This window comes from Podarcis liolepis (genome assembly GCF_965112155.1).
Source record: "Podarcis liolepis genome assembly, chromosome: 14".
Classification (NCBI taxonomy): domain Eukaryota; kingdom Metazoa; phylum Chordata; class Lepidosauria; order Squamata; family Lacertidae; genus Podarcis; species Podarcis liolepis.
The window spans coordinates 27,594,339-27,620,530 of record NC_139569.1 but is presented as its reverse complement, the minus strand read 5'-3'; the positions used below and the strand labels follow the sequence as shown (position 1 = coordinate 27,620,530).

Sequence of the window (26,192 nt, the reverse complement as noted above, 5' to 3'; positions counted from 1 at the left end):
GTGCTTAGTTATCAAGGACCCGAAACCACAGTTTGATCTGAGTTTGTTTCAAGCTGGCACCTATGGTCACCTCCAGGCAACCTAACCTTGTAAAAGCTCTGACATGGTGGGATAGAGAAATGTGTGTTCATGTTAAAAGGTAAAGGTAAAAGGACCCCTGACCATTAGGTCCAGTCGTGACCGACTCTGGGGTTGTGGCGCTCATCTCGCTTTATTGGCCGAGGGAGCCGGCGTACAGCTTCCGGGTCATGTGGCCAGCATGACTAAGCCGCTTCTGGCGAACCAGAGCAGTGCACAGAAACACTGTTTACCTTCCCGCTGAAGCAGTACCCAATTATCTACTTGCACTTTGACGTGCTTTCAAACTGCTAGGTTGGCAGGAGCAGGGACCGAGCAACAGGAGCTCACTCCGTCGTCGCAGGGATTCGAACCGCTGACCTTCTAGATCGGCAAGTCCTAGGCTCTGTGGTTTAACCCACAGCGCCACCTGTGTCCCGTGTGTTGCTGTTACTTTACACCAAAACAGCAAAGATTCCTGTGAAGCATGTATCACAGTATATATGTGTGTGTGTGTGTGTGTGTGTGTGAGAGAGAGAGAGAGAGAGAGAGAAAGCAGACCCTCCAAGTGTCCCTCTTTTCCAGGGACATCCCTGATTGACAGCTGTTCTGGTTTCTCATTTGATCCTGGAATGTCCCGCTTTTGCTTAGGGTGCCCCTATTTTCATTCGAGAAATGTTGGAGGACATGGCCTTATCTGACCCCCAAGCCGTCTGAAGGCAATCCTGTATAGGGAAGTTTGTTTTATGTTTTTATATATGCTGGAAGCTGCCCAGAGTGGCTGAAACAACGCAGTAGGAATATGTGGGTTTTAAAAAGTAAAATTATCATTGTGAAATGGGACGTCCCTATTTTCATCGGGAGAAATGTTGTGTATATGAGAGGGAGGGAGTTTACTTCTTTAACGTCGCAGCAGTCCCTCTTGAGTCTTTTTTTACGTTCATAACCAGATTTGCACATCTGGGGCCTAGCCCGCTTCGTTAAGGCCTGAGCTCGCTTGGCTTTCCCGTTTCCATGGAGACGGGGCGGTTTGTCTCCCTCCCTTTCCCGCGCGCTGCTTTATGAGGTAAAAAACTCGCGCCACGACGCCACACAAAGAAACAAGGGCCAATAAGCAAGGAGGCGGTGACAGCAGAGAAGGAGTGAAGGCTGAAGGCGGCGAAGGGCCGCTGTCCTGTCCCCGCCCCTTCCCTCCCTAGCTCCATCCTGATTGGTTGGATTTGAATAACAGCGGGCAGCGCAATGGATGTTGGGAAGCGGGAGGGAACGTTCAAACCGAACCTTCGCCAAGAGGGCTGCGAGAGGGAGAAAAAGAAGGACGAGCGGGGCGGCCTCGGCGAGATGAAGGCGGCCGCGTGAGTGACCCGGGGCGGGGTGGAGTGGCGCCTAGTTAGAGGCCCCCCAGCCCTCCATTTAAAGTTCTCCCTCCCTTCCTCTTTCCCTTACTACTTTCCTCGAACAAAAGCGCGCTTATATCGTGCAGATTCATGTCTGAGATACTGTACTTATCTGCATTCATTATCTCTCTAGCTCTCTCTGTATCTATATGTCATAAAATATATATGCTGCTTGATTGCAAACTTTGTTAAACGATCTACAGAAAGTATAAAACAAAAAAATGGGTATAAACAGTTCAACAACTATTTAAAACGTTGAAAAAAATAAAAAGCAGCGACAAACAGATTAGAATACAGACCACTGTTTTATGTATCTGGGTAGACTTGTCTAAATTAAGATGTTTTAACATATACACGCATATGTTTATATAGATAGTTGCCTATTATTATTGTACAGTAATTAATTAATTGCTTTCTAAAGCACTGTCTCAGTGAGATTTACAGATATGGCTAGCAGCAATTTGAAACACAAAATAATGAACACATTTTAAAGACTAAAAATTACTTCTGTGTATATAAAATCGTGTGTGTGTGTGTGAGAGAGAGAGAGAGAGATAGTTGGTATCTGTTTTAGATTTGAATAGATTTATATATGCAATGGTTTTAGCACTATTACCTATGTAACTGTTCTGCTTAAGTAATTATATTGAAAATTGCTTAGGGATGCCTAGCGAGAAGTGATTCATAAATGAAATAGCATTGAAAAAATTCTCAGATGCATATGCATATAATCTCTCTCACTCTCTTTATAACCTGTATATCAATTTATATAAATAGGGTAGATTATATATGAGAGATTCTCTCTTGTATTTGTATTGCTTGGTAGCAGGCTGTCTTAACAGGAGAGATTGGAAGCTGGGCTGTATCTGGCCCTGAACTGTTTCTGTTCTAGCTAGCCATAGTAAGAGCTGCTAATAGACTTATAAGAATTGGTGCCTGAGTTTGTTTTATTTCTTCTCTTGTCTTTGTTCCTCAATTCCTTTTGTGACATGTATTTAATACTGTAAGCTTGTAGGCAGAGACTGTGTAAGCTGCTGTAGGAGCCTTTTTGGTTGAAGAGCAGGGTACAAATGCTCTAAACAAGCAACTACATAATCTATGCATGCTACTTAACTAAATCAGGGGCATATCTCTAAACCGTGTTACAAAAAAGTGTTATTGGCTTTTTCCAGAGTGACAAATGGCAAAGGAAAAAAGGTTAGATTCTTATACAGTAATGACCTTCAACTTTATGCACTTCTATCATTTATAAGCACTGTGATACTAGGATCATACAATAGTTAAAAGCAACAGGTTCCTGCCATGAAATGCTAGTTTAAAATAAATGATGCTCCTCTCCAGGCATTAGCTGTGTCATATGAAGGCAGAAGCATTCCAGAGTCTGACTTCTTTCCTCTGTGCAACAAAACTGGGAGCTGGGGAGGAACAAAGCAGTTATGTTTGTGAAGCCATCCTTTACACAGGTTAACATTAACATGTGAACCAGTTCGCTATCTAATTTTTAAGAGCATAGGAGATGATGCCGGCAGAGGCCAGAAGGGATGAATGTGCCTGTTAACCAGCCACCTTGACTACCTTTTCTTTTAATAGAGTGGAGGGATATAAACAAAATAAATGTGTGTTCTGCTGTTCCTCCTGTCTCTAGTCTCCTCTGTGTTTGAGATTCTTTTTTTTTTTACATGGACTCCAACTCTAGCAGAGCATTTAAGACTGGCCTGGAGTCCATTCTAGATTGCCTTTAGCTGAAAGCCACAATATTGGGGAAGCAGGGGTGTGTGGGATTGCACATCTTCTAAACTGAAATGCTCTGCATGTGATATTTTGTTTAAGTAGCATTAGTAGTGCAGTGCCTTTCTGCCTCAGCTGTTCTTATCAATGAAAACTATTTCACATGGCTAGGGGTTGACATGGTGACTTGAAATGCGCTCCAGCATTGTTGTCATACTGATCCCAGAGCATTCAGGTTATTTGTCCCCTGTGGGCCTTGGTTCTTGATTGACTTGCCTGATGATTTTTCTTTCTTTTTTTCGTTTCCAGGAAAACCAAAACTCCAAGGAAGCCTGGGCAGAAAAATGGATCTAGCAACAATTTGAAGGACCCTGTTGGGGTAAGTGGCTGATACAGAGGATGGGCATGGGATGTAAATGCAAACCTCATGTGATGTGTGTTTTTTTAGATGAATAGGTGAGATCCTCTGACAGCAGACAAACATAGGCAGAGTCTGTAAGCAAATAAGGGCACAACTTCATGTTTCCCTTGAATATTCTCTCTTCCACCCCTTATCTTCTATGAAAATTAATTGGGGTATCAGTCAGAGGTTCCCTTCACAGCTTTGCTGCTTTTATTTACTTTTATTTCTATCCCACATTTTCTGATCATGTGGGAATTTGAACTTTGTTCTCCTAGGTCAGGGAGATCCCGCCTTGGATCCTTTCACATAAATACATCAATGGTTAGACTGGTTTAGGTATATAAACATGACAGCTGACCTTTAACTTGGCTGATCTTTCTGATGCTACAAGATGCTCGTTAGTTTTGTCACACAGTCCTTTGTGAGAGCAATAAGTGGAAATATGTTTTAGGTTTTTTGTCTGTGGTAGACACTGATTCCCAGCTACATTAAAACTTTTGGATTTCTTTCTCTGTGGGAAGTCCTCACTTCCAGCCCTGAGGGCAAATTTCTTGGTTTGCAGAAAGAAATTATTTTAATGATAGATCCAAGGGAATTGATTTTGTTGTTGCCTCTTCTCCTTCCAGCATTTTCTTCTTTCTTGTATTTGGTTGTCAGTTCGATGTCTGTCAGTCAACATTACATGCCGTTCAAGCTGTTGGAAGCTATTTTTGTGTGGTCCTCTTTAGCGTTCTTTCAGAAACACCTTTTATATTTCTGCAAACCTTGGGTCCCTCCCCCCCAGCCTGCTGATACCTTCAGCCTTCTGTGTTGGTGCTTTTGTTTTGGCTATCTAGTGGTGGGCTCTTTTCCTACTCAAATGGGGGCGAGTGGTGGAAGTTTCATTTATCTCACCTGCTAGGCTTATTAAGACTTGGAATCTGCAAGCTGTGACATTTCTAAGCACTTTTTCCTCAGGTGTACTGCCGGCTGCGCCCACTCAGTGTGCCAGACCAAGAATGCTGCGTAAAAGTGATCAATACCACAACAGTCCAGGTTCACCCACCAGATGGATACCGAATTTTCCGCAATGGGGAGTATAAGGAGGTAAAGCCTGCTGGAAAGGGGCCAGCAACCAGAAGCTGAAAACTGAGGTTCTGTTGAGTTTAGGTTTGGATCTGCTTTATCCTTTAACGTTTGCAGGGAGCTTTCTTCCCTGGAGGACAAATTAAAGCTTTGTAAAAGGCAAAACTTGTAATGAGAGGACAAGTGCCCCTCTCATGGGACATAACAAACAGCTCCTCAGCATCAGACCAAAGGATGGCCTAGTCCAGTAGCCCACAGTGTACAACCAGATGACCCTGGGAAGCCCGCAAGCCGTGCGTGAGAAAAATAGTAGTCTACTGCTTCTCCCCAGCAGCTGGTAGTCAGAGGCTTGCTGCTTCCCTTGATTATGCTCCACTACTGCTTGAGATGGGGAGCTAATAGGATCTTGGGGGAAATTAGAGTAAAATGTGTTTATTAGGAATTAATATGCTGAAGCAATGCTAGATATCCTCTATCAGACATTAGGCAGGAGTCCCAGTATCTATTTTTAGATGTCTATTGAAAATCTTTTTTTAGTCAGCAAGCCTATCTAAATCTAAATTGTGTGTATTTTTAAAAATTTTACTTCTTTTATCTCTGTGTTGTTGATGGTTATTTTAGATTTGCTTGTTTTTCAAAGACCTTTGCTGATTTTATCTGCATTTTAGTGATATTTTTATTACATACTGTGCTTAAAGTTTTCTGAGTAAGCAATCAATATTTTTTTTCTAAAAGAAGCAAGACATAATTTGAGGTCTAGAAACAGCAGCAAAGTGCTTGCTTGTTGCTTCATAACAGCTTGTTGTCTTCCTCTTCAGGTTCAATATTCATTCAAAGAGGTTTTTAATGTCGGTGGGACTCAGAAACATGTGTTTGACGTTGTTGCCAAACCTCTAGTGGATGATCTGATTCATGGGAAAAATGGTACGAGAGGATAGAACATTTCATGCTCTAGCTGATATCTAACCACTGATGTCTCTTTTTCTAAACTTGCTTCATTTCCTCCTGCACATTCTGCTATAAATGCCCAAATATTGATTAGGACCTACTTTATTTTGTACTGATTAAAAGCATATATGGTTTGGAGTATCTTCAGCCCAGCTACACCTATAATAGATAATCCAATCTTAATTGAATAAAATACTTCATTTTGTGGAGGTTGGTGAAGTTTAAAATGCTTTCTTCATAGCTGCACCTAGATTGAGGAAATCTTTATTTGAAACTGACATCTGTTTTGACCCTGCTGGGCAGAAAAAGCTTTTTAAAGTTTGTGTTTCTCTGTTCTGCCTGCCTCTATTGTATTGTTTGGATAGTATGCACTTCGTTGTAAGCCAAAGTGTTTTTTGTGTGAAACAGAAGGATGAAGTAGACATTTGCCTATAAAATATGTTCTCTTTGACTCCTAGGCCTCCTTTTCACATACGGTGTCACTGGGAGTGGGAAAACGTACACCATGACTGGTTCTCCTGGTGACGGTGGCCTTCTTCCTCGCTGCTTAGACATGATCTTCAACAGCATAGGATCTCTTCAGGCCAAACGATACGTAAGTCTCTTCCTACCAAGTCTTGGTGTGTAAACAGTTTTGTTGCCATTGCCAAATGCTTAACTTATAAATCATTGAATGAACAGGTTGGGATGCATTGCATTTAAAGACACACAATGTAGGTAGAGAAGAAGTCCTGAAAGGCAGGGTAGCCCCCTGCAAACCACTTGGGTGGAGTTCAAAGGGTCCCTTTTACACTTACTGCTTACTCTGTAGCTAATAGAGTTTGTGCTTCTTTTTGTAAAAGGCTAACTGAGATGAAGGGGAAACAATCAACAGCAAAAGTTCAGCATATTTTCTGAATCAGTGCTCCCCATCATGAATGTTAAAAACTTTCGTTGTTGGTTGGACAGGCTTGATTATTAAATTTCTTTCCTGCCCTTCATCATAAATGTGAAGATGAGAGCCAGCACAGGGTACGCCAGGGTTCAAATCCCTCAGCTACTTGAAGCTCACTGGGGAACCCTGGGCAGTTGCTATCTCTCAGCCTAACCTTTCTCACAAGTTTTTTGTGAGGGTAACATAGGATAGGGAGGAGTCAATGTATGCTGCCTTGAGCTCTTTGAAGGAAAAGTGGGGCCTAAATGTAACAGATAAACATCAAATCAATGAGCTTGGGGTTTGTAACATCAATTTAAATAAAATACAGTGAGATCAACTCTCCCCATTCCCAACTCTTCCCACTTTTAACCCATGATTAAAATATAAAACTACCAATATCTCACATACCTGTCTCTGTGCAGACCCAACAGAATGACAAAGTATGACAGAAGAGGGAGGTGTTCCAAAGGTGTGGTGCCAGGGCTATCACTAAGAAGGCCCTGTGGTGGGTCATAGCCCCTGGCTTCCTTCAAAGACTGAATCAGCACTGCCCCTCCCCACCCCAGTTGATCTTAAGGTCCAGGCACGTGAATTTTGAAGGATGTGAGTTTGAGTAGAAATCTTCAGCTGGTGTTGGCTGCCCTTCCTGCTTCTCAGGTCGAGAAGGTCAGGTCTCAGATAGCAGAGACCACTGGCCAATAGCCTAATTGTGACACTATTAGTAAAATAAAATTGCTACTTTTCTCTTGGAAAGACTTACCTTATTTCTGAAAACCTTTTACCTCAGGTGTTCAAGCTGGATGATAAGAATGGGGTTGAGGTGCAGTGTGATGTCGATGCTTTACTTGAACGTCAGAAACGAGAAGTTTTTCAGACTCCAAAAACTCCATCTAGCAAGTAAGTAGCAATGGGCGGCTGGGACACCCTCATCCCATCAGGGACTGCCATAGATCCGTTGTCAAATATATCAAAATTTCAACTTGCTGTGCTATTTTTTATTTTAAAAGCAGGCGGCAAATTGACCCTGAAATAGCTGATATGATCAATGTCCAAAACAACTGCAAAGCAGAAGAAGTTGATGAAGACAATGTTTACAGTGTGTTTGTCTCCTACATTGAGATCTATAACAACTACATCTATGACCTTTTGGATGAAGGCCCCTTTGACGCCATCAAACCAAAGTGAGTAAACTTCCTTCAGCCTGGCTCTCTGAATCTGACAGCTAACCAGATTATAGCTACATGGAATGTAAGTGACAGAATTGTGGTCTGGTGTTTCGGATTCCAAAAAGTAAAGTTGGAAATAGATTCCAGATCTGATGGTTTATGCCTTGGGGAACAAATGGATTGTGTCTGTTTCCAGAACATTGGGCTGAGGTAGTATTGAGGAAATGTTTCTGTAATAGTGAACATTACTGTGAAGCAGTGTCATGCTTACAGATGCATTGCAGAAGGCAGCTTTGGTACCAATATGGGTCTTACCTAGCCTTGACGTAGGCACTATTCTCTTCGTCAACATTTCTTCGACATCTTTGGTCCAGGGTTATGCAGAAGCATCACTGAGCACACTCCTTTTTTCTTAGGCTGGCATTGCCCACAAACAAAAGTCTTCCAAACTCTGGTGTTTGCTGGCTGCCTGCATAGGAAGTAACCCCAAAACAGACTTTTAGGAATGTTCCAAAAACATACAAATTCTGCCACAACTTCACCTAAAAGTCACAGGCATACATTCCAAAAGCAGAAAATGTCTTGGGAAAATGTCTGAAAAGGGTTGTGTAGTGGGAGAAAGGCGGTGTAGGCCTGTAACACTTGTAATTTCTTTGCTAGGTGGAGCAGCTGTGGCACTCCAGTGCGAAGTGCTGACTTTATGTATGTGCACAGGTTATATTTTCCTCTTGTTAATGTGCAGTTGGCTGTTTTGCACTTAGTGAAACTGGTGTGATGTCTCCCATTGGCTTTTCTTCCCTGCAGCTTGTTGTTGATAGCTGACATGTACCTGAGTGTTTCCCTCCTTATATGAAGTCTGAATGGCTTGACCTTCCCTCTCTTTCCCTTCTTGCCTGAATAAGCTAATCCTGCATGGCAGCTTGTGCTGTAGCTGACCTTGGCGTGGTTAGTTTTTGGCTTCCCCTTGCTAGCAATAAGTATGTTGGTGCTGGCCGACTCTCATTGACACCCTCACTCTTACAGACTTCCCCAGTCCAAAATTCTCCGCGAGGATCAGAACCACAACATGTATGTTGCAGGATGCACGGAGGTGGAAGTCAAATCCACAGAGGAAGCTTTTGAAGTCTTCTGGAGAGGTAGGAAACTCCCTGGGCTCCTCCAAAGTGCTGCCCTTGTGGCAGAGGACTGCCACAGAGGAAAACAGCTGGCACAGAGCTTCCTGTTCCTGTTCGTTTGAGCCCTGATAGGATAGAGGGTTCATAATGTTCAGTTCTTTGTCTTCTAACAGCAGCCAGGCAGGTGCCTATAGGAAGCCCAAGCAGCAGGTCACAAATGCAACAGGACAAGCCCCACCCTGAAAATCAGTTGCTGAGGGTGGGGGCAATACCCAGTCCTTGTGAAAGCACAGTTGGCATAACTAATTGTCATTGATTGCATTATCCCATGAATTTGTCTCACACCTTTTAAAAACCACTTGAGCTAATTGCCCTGTTTTGTGCTCATGCATATTCCATAAGTCACACATTGTGTCTAGCACTTCCTTTCTTCTGTTCTGTATTGACTGCCATTGAAATTCATTGATTAACCCCAACTTCCGGATACAGGAGAGGGAGAAAATCGTTTCCGTGCCATTTGCAACTTGATAAATCCCCCACATCCTCCTTAAGCTGTCACTCACACAAACAAAACATCCCTCCCCAAATATATTGACTTCTGGGGGAAAATGGTGCTCCAAGCCTTGCCCCTTTTGGCTTCCTTTTCCTGTATGTTTTTCTAGCTTGGACCACCTTCAGCTATGGCGCCTAGAACTGTGTGCACACCACGATGCACCAACACCTGGAATGCTATTGATTGCTATGTGTTCAGTCTCTGCTAGATTAAAGGGCTTTTTCCTGCTTTCTATCAAACAGGCCAAAAGAAGAGGCGCATTGCAAACACTCAGCTCAATCGTGAATCCAGCCGTTCCCATAGTGTGTTCCTGATCAAACTGGCCCAGGCGCCACTTGATGCCAGTGGGGATAATGTTCTACAGGTAAAATCAAGAGGGGCTAAGGAGAGCACAGCTGCTCTTTTCTCTCCCCCAACCCATTCCCAAAAGGTAGATCCATAAAATGACTCCCATCTGATAGCCAAGGTATGGGATGTAGAGCTGGCTACAGGTCTCCCAACCAAGGCCTTGAAAGAGCTGCTGCTCTTTCCAACTTGTGAAGGAAGATTCTTTTCTCTCATTGTGGTTGTTTCTTTATTAAAACTATGACTCCTTCCCTTCTCTTGCAGGACAGAGAGCTGATAACCTTCAGCCAGTTATCTTTGGTTGACTTAGCAGGGAGTGAGAGAACTAACAGAACCAAAGCAGAAGGGAACAGACTACGGGAAGCAGGTAGGGGTTGTGACTTCCTTGTCCAAGCTTTGCCACCCTTTTCGGGCATGAAAACGAAATCTAGCTCCATTCATGAAAGCTTTCCATTGAAGCCTGGTGGGAAACTGTATTCTCTGATAGAGCAAGGAGGGCATTTCAGTTCCTTTGGGGTTGCCCCCCATCAGGAGTAGGCGGGGCTAACTTGGCCCAGACTGTGCCCTGCCTTGTGACTACAAAGGAGGGTCTCTGTTCCCCCCACCTTTTCTTTCTAGATCCCCTCCCTTAGCAGGGACTTGGGTCATTTTCACAATCAGAGGGTGGGGATTGTTTCCCATCCTCTAGCTTATCAAGAAGAGAAACAGCAACCTCTGCTGCAATGGATTTAAGCTATGAGCACTGCCAGCCTGTCTCTAGTGCCGGTGGGCTGGCTCTCTTCAGATGACCCAAGCAACAACTAGAGTGCAGCTTGTGTGTGCCAACCCCACTGACAGCGCTTCTAAATCCCCAATAAATCTCCTCCTTACTCTGCCAGAGAAAACAGGCTTTTCTTACTGTGCTTAGGAGGGTGAGCAGAGCATTTGACTCACCCTTCTAACCTCTGATTCTGCTTTGTCCTCTTGGATGATTGGCAGGTGGCAATGATGGGCAGGTTAAGGCCATCAGGGACGTTTTTTCTTATGCCTTTCTTAAATGGAGTTTAACCAGAATAATGGCTTGTCACAATAGCAGCCTGTGATAGATTTTCTGTCTTGGAGAAGGAGCTGATAAAAGGTTTTCCAGTGAACTTGAGATCCCCCAGCCTCCGAGGGGAAACCCTTGGACAATAACAATGGACTGAAATAAATGAAACTGGGCTTTGATATATTGGCTGATTAATGCTGTCCAAAAGGTTCTCTTCTGAGTTTCAGGAAGAGGAAGCTGACAGTTCAATCCCCTGGACTGGATGTATTTAAGAAGACAGTGTGGGCTGGTTGAGGGCAGACTGAGATTGTGGGGCAGATTGTGCCCAAACTGGCTAGCCTCCACTACAGTCCAGTCTGAGAGGGCCTCCTGGTGGGCAAAATATATAGAAAGTGCCCTTTACTCTCCCGAGAGCAGGAAATTTACAGTATGAAAATGTCCCTGTTTTTTCAAACCATGTATTGTGACCAAGGCATGGTTTGGGGTGAATAATGGGCTACACCTTTCCCTCTCCCCTCCAGGTAATATTAACCAGTCCCTAATGACGCTGAGGACCTGTATTGAAGCCCTGCGGGAGAACCAAACTTATGGGACCAACAAGGTGTGTGGTTGCTCCCCATTTCTGTGGGTCTCCCTCTCCCCTGGCAGTCTTTCTTCCTGATAACTTTTTTCTTCTTTAGAACTTAAGGACTTTTTTCTTCTTTAGATGGTCCCTTACCGAGACTCTAAACTAACCCATCTCTTCAAGAACTACTTTGATGGAGAAGGCAAAGTGCGCATGATAGTCTGTGTGAACCCAAAGGCTGAAGACTACGATGAGAGTTTGGTAATCTAAATCTTCTTTGAGCTTCCTTGCTCTCATCTTGCTGAAACTGGGATGGAGGGGAGGGCTACCTTTATTTATAAGAACTTTACATCTGAGGAGGCTGGTCGACCCAAATAATGAAGCACAAACCTGCTCTGTAGTGGAACTACCTTTTAGAGCAGAATTAACTTGTGCTGCGTCTTATAGGGTGGCTGGGAGGGAGAGAAAATAATGTGAAATCCTTAGATCTTGCATACGCAAATCTGTTGGTGTGTAATTAGGCTTGACTAATGTCTCCATTTCCTGTTTAATTGTGTTGTAAAGTACCAGATCCTACATACTCCCATATATCATTATTTTGTAGCAAGTCCTGCGATTCGCAGAGCTCACCCAAGAAGTAGAGGTTGCGAGGCCTGCTGAGAAGCCAGTCTGCGGCTTGATCCCTGGTCGACGGTTTAAGAACCAGGCCTTTCGGGAGGAGCTCTCGCGGCAGCTGGAAATCCGAGGTGGACCCATTGATGGAGGTAAATCACAAGAGGCTACTTAGAGTGCCCAAAGCTGCACTAATCAAGCAACCAGCAACATAGACCTCTCATTCTAGCTTATTCACCTGTCTTAACCCTTCCTGCTTTGTACACACATACACAGAACTGCCTGAACATGGTGTTCTGGACCTGTTAAACCACCACCCTGTTCTCCCCCTCCTCTGCTGCAGAGCCAGTTCCTTCTCACAGGAGGCATCAGGGTATTGTTGCACTTCAGCCACTGTATAATATGAGGTTTGTCCCAGTGTGTGTGTGTGTGTGTGTGTTAACCCTTAAGGTATTTTTTGTGTGTATCTTGATAGGTGTGCATTTGAATTTGCCCTGTTCTAGCAACCCTCCATGCACCTGGGATCCAGGCTCTGTACAGAGCATCCTGGCAGCTATTCCTCCTGTTGGGAGCTTGCCAGAGCCCTGGCCAAGACATGTTCTTGAAACAGCTGCTTCATTGTCTCTTGCAGATCGGGAGCGGTCTATCACAGAGGTGCTGCTGCAGAATTTTCCCCCAATGTCTTCCTGCGAGCTTCTGGACATCCATGATGACCAGACCCTTCCTCGACTGATCGAAGTGCTTGAGAAACGGCATCGCATCCGGCAGATGCTGTCGGAAGAGTTCACCAAAAATGGTGAGCTGTATGACTCTCCTGGCCAAAAGTAGTTATGCAGGCAGCTTGGGCTGCTTCTGCCTTGGAGGTAACTGACCTGGTGTCCTCCTGTTGCTGCTGAAGTCCACTTCTTATTCTCCCTGGCCGCTGGCTGGGGTTGAAGGGAGTTGGAGTCCAATAATAGGTGGGGGGCACCACGCCTCAGCTATTCCATTAAAAAAAAAAAATCATCTTATGAACACAAGAAAGGGCCTGCTGGATCAGGCCAGTTGCTCACCAAGTCCAGTATCCTTTTCTCACAGTGGCCCAACCAGATGAGTGTGGGAAACACACAGGAAGATCTGAGCCCAACAGCACTCTCCCCTTCTCTGGTTTCCAACAACTAGCATTCAGAAGCTGCTTCCAACTGTGGCAGCAGAGCATGGCCATCATGGCTTATTCCCATTCATAACCTCCTCCATGAATTTGTCTAATCTTTTAAAGTCATATAGGTTGGTGGCCATCACTGCCTCCTGTCTGAGTGAGTTCCGTAGTTTAACTGTGTGTTGAAACACTTTATTTTATCTTTCCTGAATCATCCAACACTCAGCTTCATTGGATATCTAGGCATTGTAGTCTTCTTGCTTATACAGTCTTACCTTGGTTCTTGAATCTAATCAGTTCTGGGACTCCGTTCGACTCCCAAAACGGTTCAAAAACCAAGGTGTGGCTTCCAATTGGCTACAGCAGCTTCCTGCAGCCAATTGGAAGCCACATTGGACGTTTGGCTTCCAAAAAAAGTTCGCAAACCAGAACACTCACTTCCAGGTTTGCGGCATTCAGGAACCGATTTATTCAACAACTAAGACATTTGACTACCAAGGTATGACTGTAGTTTTAATGCATCAAATTCTAAGCAGGAATGCCTTATTTTCTGATCAGAAGATGCAACTGGTAGTGAATTATCCTAGTATCTACCACCTGAAGCACTTTGATATTTTCTGTCACATGAGGGTTTCCACATAATTCCCATTTTACAAATGTGCTTCCACATCCTTGGAGAGATTCCTTCATTTTATTAGCATGTCGCTTTTCCACAAAGAAATCATTCTCAAAGCAGTTTACAATAAAGAGAACAGGAGGGCATTTTGAAGCAAACACTCCATTTCATAATAACATGGCAAAATATGACAATGGCATATATAACATACAATATATATATATACATATATATATTTGCTTTCGTAGATTTTCACGGGTACAGGAATGTAGGTTTTGGTGTCTTCGGGTGTCTTCCCGTGTAAGAGTTGGGGTGTCTAGGCGACGTTTCGACGAGGTCCCACTCGTCATCTTCAGGCTGGTGCTTTCGGCTTCTTGTTACTGGAACAGAGCAGGATCTCAGTGTTTGAGTTCCTATAAATACTGTTGAGGGGGTGTGGTGTATAGCCTCCAACGTTCTGGGCAGAGAGGAAGTTCCCAGGTTAGTGTGCCTATTCTTCTTTTGTTCCTTAATTACTTGAGGGATATCTTGAGTGATTTCTTGAGTGATATTCTGAGTACCACTTAGGTGGGTCATTAAGTGTGGATTAGTTGCTAAAGCTTTCGTGTCTTGACCTCTTGAGCTTGTGAAGAGTTTTTCTGAGAAGATGGCTGTACTGCACTTAGTTGTGCTCTGGCTTGGCTTCGTGTATAGGGGCGAGCTGTGGTTTTGTGCCCTGTGCCAGCCAGATCTGTGTAGGGATTGCAGGGGGGTGCAGCATCCGGAGGTGCCACTATGGTTTGGCTACTGGATGGTGTCTGTAATTTATCTGTGGAGAGGGTCTGGGTTTGGGTCTGGTGTGGTTGATTGGTGATGGTGTTCTGTGTGCCTCTGGTTCTGGTGTCGGTTTTTGTGGGGAGGGCTAATTTCCAGATGTCTGGCAGGCGGGACGTGTCGTCACGCTTGTTCATGTTGTGAGGGTGTTTCTCTATCTCGATGGCTTCCATGATTATTCTCTTGTGGTGATGTTCCATGTTAAAGAGCAATTTGGAATCTGCAAAATTAATTTCGTGTCCTGTTTCTTTCATGTGTTGGAAAAGAGAGGAAGTTTTTTCTTCTTTTTTGACGGCATTCTTGTGTTCTGCGATACGTGCATTTATTCGTCTGTTTGTTTGTCCAATGTACGTGGCTGGGCAGACTTTGCAGGGTATTTCATAGACCCCTTGGTTTTCCAACTGGATTTTATCTTTGGGGTTTCTGAGGATATTGGCTATTTTTTGGTTGGTGCAAAAGGCTGTTTTGATATTGTGTTTATGGAGGATTTTGCTAATTTTATCTGTAGTGCCCTTGATATAAGGAAGGAGGGCCATGCCATTGTTTTCTTCTGTGTCTTGGTTTTTGGGGGGTGTTTCTTTTTGGATTAGCTTCGTAACCCTGTTTTGCTGGTATCCATTGGCGATTAACACATTTGAGAGATTCTGTAACTCAGTTGTCAAGTGGTCTTTGTCAGCCAGGCGTTTGGTTCTGGAGATGAGAGTCTTGGCTACATCTCCAGAACCAAACGCCTGGCTGACAAAGACCACTTGACAACTGAGTTACAGAATCTCTCAAATGTGTTAATCGCCAATGGATACCAGCAAAACAGGGTTACGAAGCTAATCCAAAAAGAAACACCCCCCAAAAACCAAGACACAGAAGAAAACAATGGCATGGCCCTCCTTCCTTATATCAAGGGCACTACAGATAAAATTAGCAAAATCCTCCATAAACACAATATCAAAACAGCCTTTTGCACCAACCAAAAAATAGCCAATATCCTCAGAAACCCCAAAGATAAAATCCAGTTGGAAAACCAAGGGGTCTATGAAATACCCTGCAAAGTCTGCCCAGCCACGTACATTGGACAAACAAACAGACGAATAAATGCACGTATCGCAGAACACAAGAATGCCGTCAAAAAAGAAGAAAAAACTTCCTCTCTTTTCCAACACATGAAAGAAACAGGACACGAAATTAATTTTGCAGATTCCAAATTGCTCTTTAACATGGAACATCACCACAAGAGAATAATCATGGAAGCCATCGAGATAGAGAAACACCCTCACAACATGAACAAGCGTGACGACACGTCCCGCCTGCCAGACATCTGGAAATTAGCCCTCCCCACAAAAACCGACACCAGAACCAGAGGCACACAGAACACCATCACCAATCAACCACACCAGACCCAAACCCAGACCCTCTCCACAGATAAATTACAGACACCATCCAGTAGCCAAACCATAGTGGCACCTCCGGATGCTGCACCCCCCTGCAATCCCTACACAGATCTGGCTGGCACAGGGCACAAAACCACAGCTCGCCCCTATACACGAAGCCAAGCCAGAGCACAACTAAGTGCAGTACAGCCATCTTCTCAGAAAAACTCTTCACAAGCTCAAGAGGTCAAGACACGAAAGCTTTAGCAACTAATCCACACTTAATGACCCACCTAAGTGGTACTCAGAATATCACTCAAGAAATCACTCAAGATATCCCTCAAGTAATTAAGGAACAAAAGAAGAATAGGCACACTAACCTGGGAACTTCCTCTCTGCCCAGAACGTTGGAGGCTATACACCACACCCCCTCAACAGTATTTATAGGAACTCAAACACTGAGATCCTGCTCTGTTCCAGTAACAAGAAGCCGAAAGCACCAGCCTGAAGATGACGAGTGGGACCTCGTCGAAACGTCGCCTAGACACCCCAACTCTTACACGGGAAGACACCCGAAGACACCAAAACCCACATATATATATATATATATATATATATATATATATATATATATATATATATATATATATATACACACACACACACACACATACACATACATATACATATGTGTGTGTGTGTGTGTGTGTAAGTGTAACAAGATTATATAAACAACATCTATCTTCTAAGGGCAAAAATGGGAAGGGAGCCTTACACTTTTACTCTAGTCTTAGAAACACACCTCCCATGACGTTGCTCCCATGGGATGACCCAGGCTTCCCTGGCGAGTTGGCCTAATCCAGTCAGTAACGCAGATTGCTTTTTCTTTTGTTGCAGTGCATTCTGTCAAGGGGATGCTTCAGGAGCTTGACTCCAGTATCGTCTCCAAGGAGAACTATGCACAAGTTAAAATGGCCGAGAGAGAAAAATTTATAGCAGCCCAGAAAACTGAGATCGAACGCCTAGAAAAGAAAGCAAAAACTCTGGAATACAAGGTTTGGGTTCTGTGCCTTTATGTTCTTTAAGCATGCAGCCTATTTCACATAAGTCTAGGAGTGCAGCATCTCAGGCCCAGAGGCCAAATGCAGCCCTCCAGCATTCTCCATCTGGCCCCTAGGATGCTACCCAGGACACACCCCTGTTAACTCTGCTCCTTGAGGGTGTTTGCCTGGCTGGAATGTGTTCTTAAAACTTGAGAATGCCATGTGTGTGTGCATGGAGAGAGAGAGAGAACTCTCTCTGGTTTTTGTATGGCTGGAGTGTGGCCTGTGCATAAGAGTCTCTATGGTTCTGCCCACCACTGACTGCTGCCCACAGGATGGAGTGCAAAAGGATCCCTGTTCTCCTCTCCCCACCCCAGTGCAAGTGGGACTCTTGTAATTTGCTGAGCACTATGCTAACCTAGAAGTTGCAAGTATGATAGCTTTTTTGCCCAGCGGTGATCATTTTTGAGGCTGTCGTCTTGAAACAGGGGTGTCCTCTTAGCACATGCCTGACAGCTTCAAATTATGCACGTTTTGACATTCAATTGCAGTGCAGGTTCTTTCTTTGCCCCCAAACCTCCCCTCTATTTTGGATGTAAGGGTGGGTGTGGATATGGAAGCATGGGGGTGTGAAAATGAAGTTTTGGTAACAGAAAGTGGACTTTGTCTTACCAGATCGAGATATTGGAGAAAACGACAACAATTTACGAAGAGGAGAAGCGCAACTTGCAGCAGGAGCTGGAAAGCAAGAGCCAGAAGCTGCAGAGACAAGTTTCTGACAAGCGCCGCCTTGAAGCACGGTTGCAAGGCATGGTGACGGAGACAACAATGAAGTGGGAGAAGGAATGCGTAAGTGTTGTGTGTGCCCACACACGGGGGTAAATACTGTTTTGGAGGCAAGCTGCTTGAGGCACAATCCGAATGCTTCCAGGCAGAAGTTCCTAGGACCCTTCATATTGAGTCAGACCATCGGTTCATCTAACTAAGTACTGCCTACACTGACTGCCAGCAGCTCTCCAGGGTTTCAGTCTTTCCTAGCCCTACCTGGACATGCCAGGGGTGGAAGCCATGACCTTTTGTATGCAATGCAGATGTTATGCTACTCCCTGCTCCCTGTCGTTTTACCATGAGGCAGTGCTGGAGATCATTTGAGCCATTCCCTGCTACGCATTAGGGGTTTTTGAATGTTTTATGTAGTTTTATGTAGTTTTTCAATTTCGTTGTCCTGCATGGGACAATGACAATAAAGATATCATATATCGTATGAGAGCTGGCAGGAAAGGGTTAATGCAGTCCGCCTAGTTCTCTGCTCCTATGCAGAAGGAATTGAGCTGTTGGACTCCTGGCTAATTTGGGAAGCTCCTGCTGATCTATGTGGTCCGCTGCTTATTTGTGTGCATGAGATATATTGATTTTCGTTCCTGGTTTTTGTGTTTGTGTGTGTTTCCCCCCTCAAGCCTGATCAAGAGAAAGGTACTTCTTTGGGTGCCCATGGCATGTTCAGGACTTTTGTTCGTTCATTCTCTTCCTCCCTACCATGGCTGCAAAGGCATCCTTGGGTGCCTGTACCATGCCCAGCAGCTCACAGTCTCTTCTCTACTGGGACAATATGAAAGGGATTTGAGGAAGTCTGCATGTCTGTATGTCCCAAAAGCTTTGCTGACTTGAACTCTCTGGTCCAAGCAAAAGGGGATCCTATCTACCCCCAGCAAGGGCCCAGGGAATCATTCATCTGTGTGATTGTGGTGTCCATCCCGCAGGAAAGACAGTCTTTGTTCAATACCTGCAAGGCTCTTTGGGCGGGGGAAACATGTCCTCTTCCACGGGCCCATAGCATCTTCTCTTCCTGTGGTTCTGTCCGGAGCCCTTCCTAGCACCACTTGGCTCTCGCTCTCTCTCTCGCAGGAGCGGCGGGTGGCAGCCAAGCAGCTGGAGATGCAGAACAAGCTTTGGGTGAAAGATGAAAAACTGAAGCAGCTGAAAGCCATCGTCACGGAACCCAAGGGCAGCAAACCGGAGCGGCCTTCTCGGGAGAAGGATCGGGAGAAGCCCCTGCAGAGGTCCCTGTCGCCTCCCCCAGTCCCTGTAGGTTGTCTTTAAGTGTCTCTTATGTGTGTTTGTCTGTGCGTCGGGCAGAAGCATTAGAGAAGCTGAACTGTTCAGCCTGGGTGGCTTTCTGGGGCTAGGGGATTTTGTAGTCCAGTAAGGGAATTTGGCTGCGAGTGCGCCGAGTCCCTGCCTCTGTTCCCTGCTTTTGTTCTTTCCCCCAAACCCTCTGTAAATCTGCTTAATTCAGACCGGTAGATCTGGGGGCCACGGTGGGTGTCTGCCTGTGCCGGAATCTGGGGGCTGACTGACTCTCTCTTCCCTCTCCTTGTTTGCTAACTGCACCTCTCTTCAGTTTTCTAGTCCCTGTGTCACTCAGCTCCCTAACACCACCAACTTGCCTGCCGCAAGCCAGCCACAGCTGCACAGGCGTTCTAACTCCTGCAGCAGCATTTCGGTGGCCTCCTGCGTCTCGGAATGGGAGCAGAGGACGCCTACTCAGAGCAGCAAGCACCCCGGCGGTGGTGGCAGTGGCGTGCCCAAAGGCAGGAGTAGACTTCAGGAGCTCCAGCAAGCTAGGCACTGTACCATGTCAGACAGAAGGCGAGGCATGTGCTGGACCGGCGCCCTCGAGGTCCCCAGCGCTAGAGAGGCTCTAGAGGTAGAAGAGGACCTGTGCTGCAGGGTTAGTGCTGCTCCTCCTAGCTGGGGCTTGACGCTGGGGTGAGCCTGGCATAGTGGCTCAAGGGTTGCCTTTCCCCATCCCCCGGAAGCCATGGAGAGCGCAGCAAAAGCAAAATTGCGTGAATACAATATATAAGAATTAAAAGAAGCAGTAAAAATAAAAATTTAAAAATTAACATGCATAGTTAATTTGCTATCTCCCACCTTCAGCTGCACCACAGACCCACTGTGGACCACCTGAATTAAGCTTGCGGACCAGTTTGGCACTTAATTTTGGAGCCCAAACAAAACCTTTCTAGGAGATGGATTCTAGCCAGACTCTGCTTGTCCCATGGCTGTAAGCTTTCCTGCATCTGGGGCTGGGTAGCTACTTTTAATTGACTCTCCATTTTAAAGATCTGAAATATGTTGTATGCTAGACTTCTCAACATGTAAAACCTGCATCTTTCTTGCTTTAAATTGCTATGAGGTAGCTTTCCAAATAGTTGAAATCTCTTTCAGTTGGGATTGTTTAAAGCACACAAATCTGTTGCCAGCCAGTCCCAAACACATGTCAGCTTGCTTAAACGTCTTCAAATAGTGAGATCAGCCTGTCGATGCAAATCAGCTGTAAATCAGAAAACTTATACTGTACTTGCCTCCAATCAAGAGTTCTTGATTTTCTTTCTCTGCGTCAATCAAGGGCAATCAAAACTTTGGAAAGTGCATCTGACAGGCTGCAGTTGTGTTTGTGTCACACTGTGTGAATCTGCACTCGTCTTTCCCATTAGCCGTGCTGATGAGAGTTGTAGTCCAGAAGGATAGGGGGCACCAGGTTGGGAAAGGTTCTTCTAGAGCACCTGGGGTGCTGGGTGGACCAGTATAACTAACAGGCCAGTTCCATGGAATGGGGCAATGGTCACTGTGGGCAACAAGGCTGCTACAATGCATTGTTGTAGGCTAAGCATAGGTGACCATGGAGGCAAAGTTCATGGGCTGTAGCTGATGCTACTTCAACTCAGAGTAGGCCCATTGGCATTAATGAGCTTCAGTGAGTCATGCCCAATAAGTTTAATGAGTCTACTCTGAGTAGGACAAGCATTGGATACACCCCTATGAAATCTTATTACTTAGGTTTTTCGGGATGTGAGGAATGTGGGGTTGCCCCATGGTTGAGCCACCTGCCCCCATCAGTCCTGACCATTGGTTATGTAGGTTGGAGTTGATGGGACTTGTAGTCCAACAATGTGGAATGCCAGAGGTCCCCCACCCCTTGCCTTCCCCTCTGCCCTACATCAAGGGCTTCATGAGAAAGGAATTATGAGTGCATGGAGCTGCCCAGGCTATTTGTCCCTCTGTGCTCTGGTATGAGAGGGGCCTTTCCTGTCGCTTCTAGTTTGGCCCACCCAACAACCAATACCATAGATGTAGTCCTGGGCCTTCTGCATCCAAAGCTCTTGAACTACATGGTCCCTCCCCAAGCTGGTCTTCTGGGTTCCTGTTTCTCTATAGCCACATTACACAGCTGCTTATGGTGGCTCCCACTGACCACATGTCCAGCAGTCGTGCTAATGGGAGCTGTGGTCCAAAGCATTGGGAGATTCACAAGCGGGTGAGGACTGTCCTGGGAAAACCTGGTGGCCAGGGCAGCTTGTTGGACCTTATAATGGTGATCAGGCCTACTTGAGAGCAAAGGTTACCTTGTCCCAACATTTCTCCTCCCCACTCCCTGTGTGGCTGTGAAACAGCATTTTACCTCTGGAGCATTTAATCTGAGTGTCCATCAGCAGGGCAAAAGGCAAAGAGGCAGGAATGTTTGATGCTCAGCCAACTTAGGAAATCTTTGCAGGTGGGGGTGTTGCATTTGTCTTGTCTTTTGTGTGCATACTTGATTTGGCCTATTGGAATTGAAGAGTTTTGCCCATGGACTGACCCCACCCTCCTTGCCCCCAGCCTGGTAATGTGCCTGCGTTCAACACTGTTGCTCTAAAATCAAGACTACTTGTTATGCTTTGCTCTTCCTTTTCCAGCTCTTCCACCCTCCCCAAAATACTACGATTGCACCTATAAGATTTATGCATGACACTGAAGGGATATCTTAAGAGTTGGGGATGAGAATAAAGTGACTAAAGATTTTGAATTGCTTTGTTGACTTTGCTCTCCAAAGATAAGCTTGGGTGAAATTTGCTGCTCATCCCCTTTGCATCTCTCTCTTCCTTTTGGGACCCACTTAGAATGCTCCGCCAGTTCGCATCCGGCACAGGCGCTCTCGTTCAGCTGGGGAGAGATGGGTGGACCACAAGCCTGCCTCCAATGTCCAGACTGAGACAGTCATGCAGCCCCACGTCCCCCACTCCATCACAGTGGCGGCTGCCAACGAGAAGGCCCTAGCCAAGTGCGACAAGTACATGCTGACCCACCAGGAGCTGGCTTCCGATGGGGAGATTGAGACAAAGCTCATCAAGGTAAAGGGGGCCAGAAATCAAGCAGGCAGGCAAGGGAGCTTTCCCAAATGTGTGACTGATTTCTAACAAAGTCCTCCAAGCAAACTTTGAGGCTTGTTGGGCTGCAAAGCAGCTGAACTCTTGTGGGGCCATTAGAATTCTACACATTTAGAGCAGAGGGGCATGTGGAGAGATGCATACAAATGACAGTCGCATATTGCACACCATTAACTGGCATGATTTCAACCTTGGGCAGTTGAAAGCTGGCCGGCTGAAATCCCAGAAATTAATTGCATGCAGGGCAGAGAGCTCCAAAGCTCCTTTTGCGCTGAGTTTTCCTGGCATGGAAAGTGCTTTTTAATCTCTCAGACTTGCTTACTGGGCTCGGAGATGCCCTTGTGAGATCTCACGGGAACTCAGATAGCCCTGCGAGATCTTGTGAAAGCATCCCAGAGCTTGGCAAGAAAAGCAGGGATGGTTGCCTGGGGGCAGTTTAGGGGTATGTTTTTAGCATATACGTGCCCTTCCTGGAATGCAGCCCCCCCCCCCCCCAGACGTGATTCTACTGCATCAATTTACATTTTCACTGCCTTCAAACCCAGGCTAGGCTTCCTAGGCTGGTCTGGCCTGATCTATATACAGTGGTGCCTCGCAAGACGAAATTAATCCGTTCCGCGAGTCTCTTCGTCTTGCGGTTTTTTCGTCTTGCGAAGCACGGCTATTAGTGGCTTAGCGGCTATTAACGGCTTAGCGGCTATTAACGGCTTAGCGGCTTTAAGAAAAAGGAAACAAACTCGCAAGACGTTTTGTCTTGCGAAGCAAGCCTATAGGGAAATTCGTCTTGCGGAACGACTCAAAAAACGGAAAACTCTTTCGTCTTGCGCGTTTTTCGTCTTGCGAGGCATTCGTCTTGCGAGGTACCACTGTATCTGTAAAAATGGAGCACAGTTAAAACAATACAAGAGTGGGAACCTCAGCTGCCCCCCTCACAATGCAAAGAGCTTCTTCACTGTTCCTGTCTTATAGGGTGATGTTTACAAGACCAGAGGAGGTGGCCAGGCAGTCCAGTTCACAGAGATAGAGACCCTGAAGCAAGAGTCTCCAACAGGGTGAGTTTTCTAGCCCAGATTTCTTGCCCTCTTAAAACGCACAGAACCAAGATGTCCATTCATGGGGCTTCTCCTGCTCCTGGGAGTAGGGGGAGGGCCCAGTGAGACTGCTGTAACTTAGTATCATGACATAAAGTATTTATGTTTAAGTTTTTTAATACGTTGTAAGAAACTTGGAGAACTCTGTGTACCCAAGGCTAGTAAATAATATGAGGCAGGTTCCTGCTGCAAGGCCAAGAAGTGCATCTCCCAGTGGATTTGATCAGACTTGAAGTTTTCAGGGCAGGATCAGGTTTGATGAGCAATCCTTTAAACTAACCATTACTTTTTCCAGATGAGTAGCCATAAAATTTAATACAAACATAGAACTATCCTTAAAACAAGTTCCATTTGAGATCAAGGTATAAAAATACGCAGTAAACAGACAAAAAAAATGGTTGTCAGAAAATGATGGCAGTCTTGATGTGGGGGGCAGGTATTGCTCCCCCCCTTAATCTGTGACTAGTTTACCTAACCTCTGGACAGGGTGTTGGACTTTGAAGGCCTTGGCTTGTGAACCAGCCAGGCGCCCTATTGTGGCTTGCTTCTATCAGCTGGACACAGCTTCCCCTCAACTGATGTTCCTTTGCTTCTTCCAGCCGCAAGCGAAGATCGTCTCCCTCCAGCCGTTCACCTGCAGAGGAGGGTACAGAGTCCGAGTGGACAGATGTAGAAACAAGAGTAAGTTCCAGGGAGGCCCTTCTTCGTGTGCCTCCTCCACGAGAGATCCAGAGTGTGGCCATACGAGAACGGGCCTTTTCTGCAGTGGCTCCCTGTTTGTGGAATGCTCTCCCCGGGGAGGTTCGGCTGGCACCTTCATTATACACCTTTAGGTGCCAGGCAAAAAATTTCCTCTTTAACCAGGTCTTTGGCTGATTGCCATCTAATGCCCTTTTAAAATGTGCTGTGGAAGGGGGGATTATTGGGTTGTCGTTTTTATTATGTATTTTGTGATTTTATGTTGTAAATTGCCCTGACAGGTATAGAGCAATATACAATTATATATTTTTTGTTATTGTTGTTGGTGTTATTATTATTATTATTACAATGGTACCTCGGGTTACATACACTTCAGGTTACAAACTCCGCTAACCCAGAAATATTACCTCGGGTTAAGAACTTTGCTTCAGGATGAGAACAGAAATTGCACAGCAGCAGTGCGGCGGCAGCGGGAGGCCCCATTAGCTAAAGTGGTGCTTCAGATTAAGAACAGTTTCAGGTTAAGAACGGACCTCTGGAACGAATTAAGTACTTAACCCGAGGTGCCACTGTATTAGTCCTGGTGTAACCCAGGGTGGGGGGGGGGGTGAGCAGCAAAGACTGCTTCTGAGTTGCCTCTTGATCCCATGTGGTCTCTCTGTGTTTCTCTGTCCAGTGTTCTGTCGCAGTGGAGATGAAGGCAGGCTCTCACCTGGGGCCTGGGTACCAGCACCACGCTCAGCCCAAGTATGTTTCTCTCTCCTTCTCACCCCTCACTCCTAAATACTGAACAAGGCTTTCTGCTTCCCTAAGCTTGTAGCTTTGTGTTCTTGAGAAAGCTGGGTTTGGAACCAGAACCAGGCTTTCTGCTTAGGGCCTGAAGACAGAACAGGAGCTGTGCCTGGGAGATGCTGGATTTGGGTGGGGGGGGGGCAGAGGGGGCGGAGTTTATTATTGAGGTTTGGCCTCTTGCAGATAGGTGCCGACCAAGCTGTGAAAGTGATCTCTTCAGCTCAGGGGACGAAAACATGGCAGTTTTACAAGACATGTTAACAGGCAGGAAAGAGGGCATCAGAGGTAAAAAAAGAAAAGAAAAAGTTACTGAAAGTTCTGAGTGGGGAAAAGCTATCATCAGGACCTGGAGAAACCTCTAAGGTAGTGCTGTGTTTGAGTTACAGAGAAGGCAGGATGTTCCATAGGACAAGGAAGCCTGCTCATACTCTGCACCCCCTCCCCTCAGTGGCTTCTGGATTTCCTTGCTGGGTGTTGCTCACATATATTTTACAGCCGCACAGGCTAGAATCCTTTTTTGTCCTCTGTGGGGTGCCAAATCCTGCCCTGCCTTGGGCAGTTGCTGCTCCCTACGTCGGCCCCTCCTGACCAATTGGCTCAACTGCAGAAAGCTTTTCTTGAAGGTTTTGTCTGCTGGGTAGGGGTGGGGGAGATGTTGGGATCTGGCGGCAGCTCCTGGGAGCCAAAGGGCCAGAAATAGCCTCTTGCAGGAGTCGCTGCGAGGATACAAGGAGGTTTGGGGGGCTGCCTCATCGCAAGGGGCTCTGCTTGTGCGCTGAGAATTTTACATCGATCATGACCTTCCAACTTTGGTATGTGTGAGGGATGACCACAAAACTTTCTTTCCTTTGCAGGCGCAGAAAACCATGAACTATTGGAGATTCCTTCTAGGACTTCTTTGGCAAAGGGATTATTTGCAGGCCTACATATGCTAGGCAAGGAAAGAGCCAAATATATAATAAAAGTACATTTTTTTCCTTTGGCTCTCTTCTGTTGTGGCATTGAAGAAGACAACCTTGTTTTGTTCTGTTACCTCTTGACTGGATACAAGATTCCCTTGCATAGGGCTCAGCTGTGTTCCTTGCCACCTTTTTTGTCTTCTTATGGGTATTTTTATGAGACTGTATTAAAAATGTGCTGCTATTTATTTAGCTGTCCTGATGCACTTTAGAATGATCTTGACGCCTGTTTAGAATGGCAGTCCTGCCCAAGCTTTCAGCTGGGAATGGCTTTGTCCTTAGACTGGGAGCATCTGTGCCCCTGCAAACCGGTGGAGAAGGCCTTCTCCTGCCAATGTATTCTGAGCAGTGGGAAGGATGAGGCTCTCGGCGCTGGCTACCTTCTCTCTTTGTTTTGTTTGCTATGCATGATTATAACGGGGCACGATGAGTAGACATCTGTGTAGGAAGGTGACTATATTCACGTGTGATATATATGTATATTTTAAAGGGCTGAATTTGCCAATAAATTTTCACAGCATCTTGCATTCTGTGGTCTTCCTTGTCTACTTCTAACATATCTGGCAGTAC

The 26,192-nt window shown here is 45.6% G+C and overlaps 1 protein-coding gene across 11 annotated transcripts; it reads left to right on the top strand.

Annotated features, from left to right (window-relative positions):
• Positions 1-633: 633 nt before the first annotated feature.
• KIF23 (kinesin family member 23) lies at positions 634-26,149 on the top strand. Of its 11 annotated transcripts, XR_014519047.1 has the most exons (25): positions 1,174-1,412; positions 3,492-3,561; positions 4,543-4,671; positions 5,469-5,574; positions 6,057-6,193; positions 7,302-7,411; positions 7,522-7,695; positions 8,341-8,382; positions 8,704-8,816; positions 9,591-9,712; positions 9,958-10,060; positions 11,242-11,321; positions 11,427-11,546; positions 11,890-12,049; positions 12,529-12,693; positions 16,726-16,883; positions 17,547-17,720; positions 18,777-18,956; positions 19,273-19,602; positions 21,815-22,045; positions 23,051-23,133; positions 23,772-23,853; positions 24,548-24,618; positions 24,847-24,948; positions 25,518-26,149. XR_014519047.1 is itself a non-coding variant. In XM_083475014.1 (24 exons), exons 1-24 carry the CDS (start codon positions 1,300-1,302, stop codon positions 25,531-25,533), a joined length of 3,069 nt encoding a protein of 1,022 aa, XP_083331140.1. In that variant the 5' UTR covers positions 1,174-1,299; the 3' UTR covers positions 25,534-26,149. The 11 variants fall into 11 exon arrangements, 8 of the variants coding, with proteins under 8 accessions (XP_083331144.1, XP_083331141.1, XP_083331140.1 ...); XR_014519046.1 differs by lacking the exon at positions 8,341-8,382 and having other exon boundaries at positions 634-1,412; XM_083475014.1 differs by lacking the exon at positions 24,847-24,948.
• The last annotated feature ends 43 nt before the right edge of the window (positions 26,150-26,192 follow it).

Coding starts and splice junctions, on each gene's coding strand:
- KIF23 (XM_083475014.1), top strand. CDS start 1,300: ATGGATGTTGGGAAGCGGGAGGGAACGTTCAAACCGAACCTTCGCCAA. Junction 8,817..9,590: donor TTTTGAAGTCTTCTGGAGAG/GTAGGAAACTCC, acceptor TCTATCAAACAG/GCCAAAAGAAGAGGCGCATT. Junction 12,694..16,725: donor GGAAGAGTTCACCAAAAATG/GTGAGCTGTATG, acceptor CTTTTGTTGCAG/TGCATTCTGTCAAGGGGATG.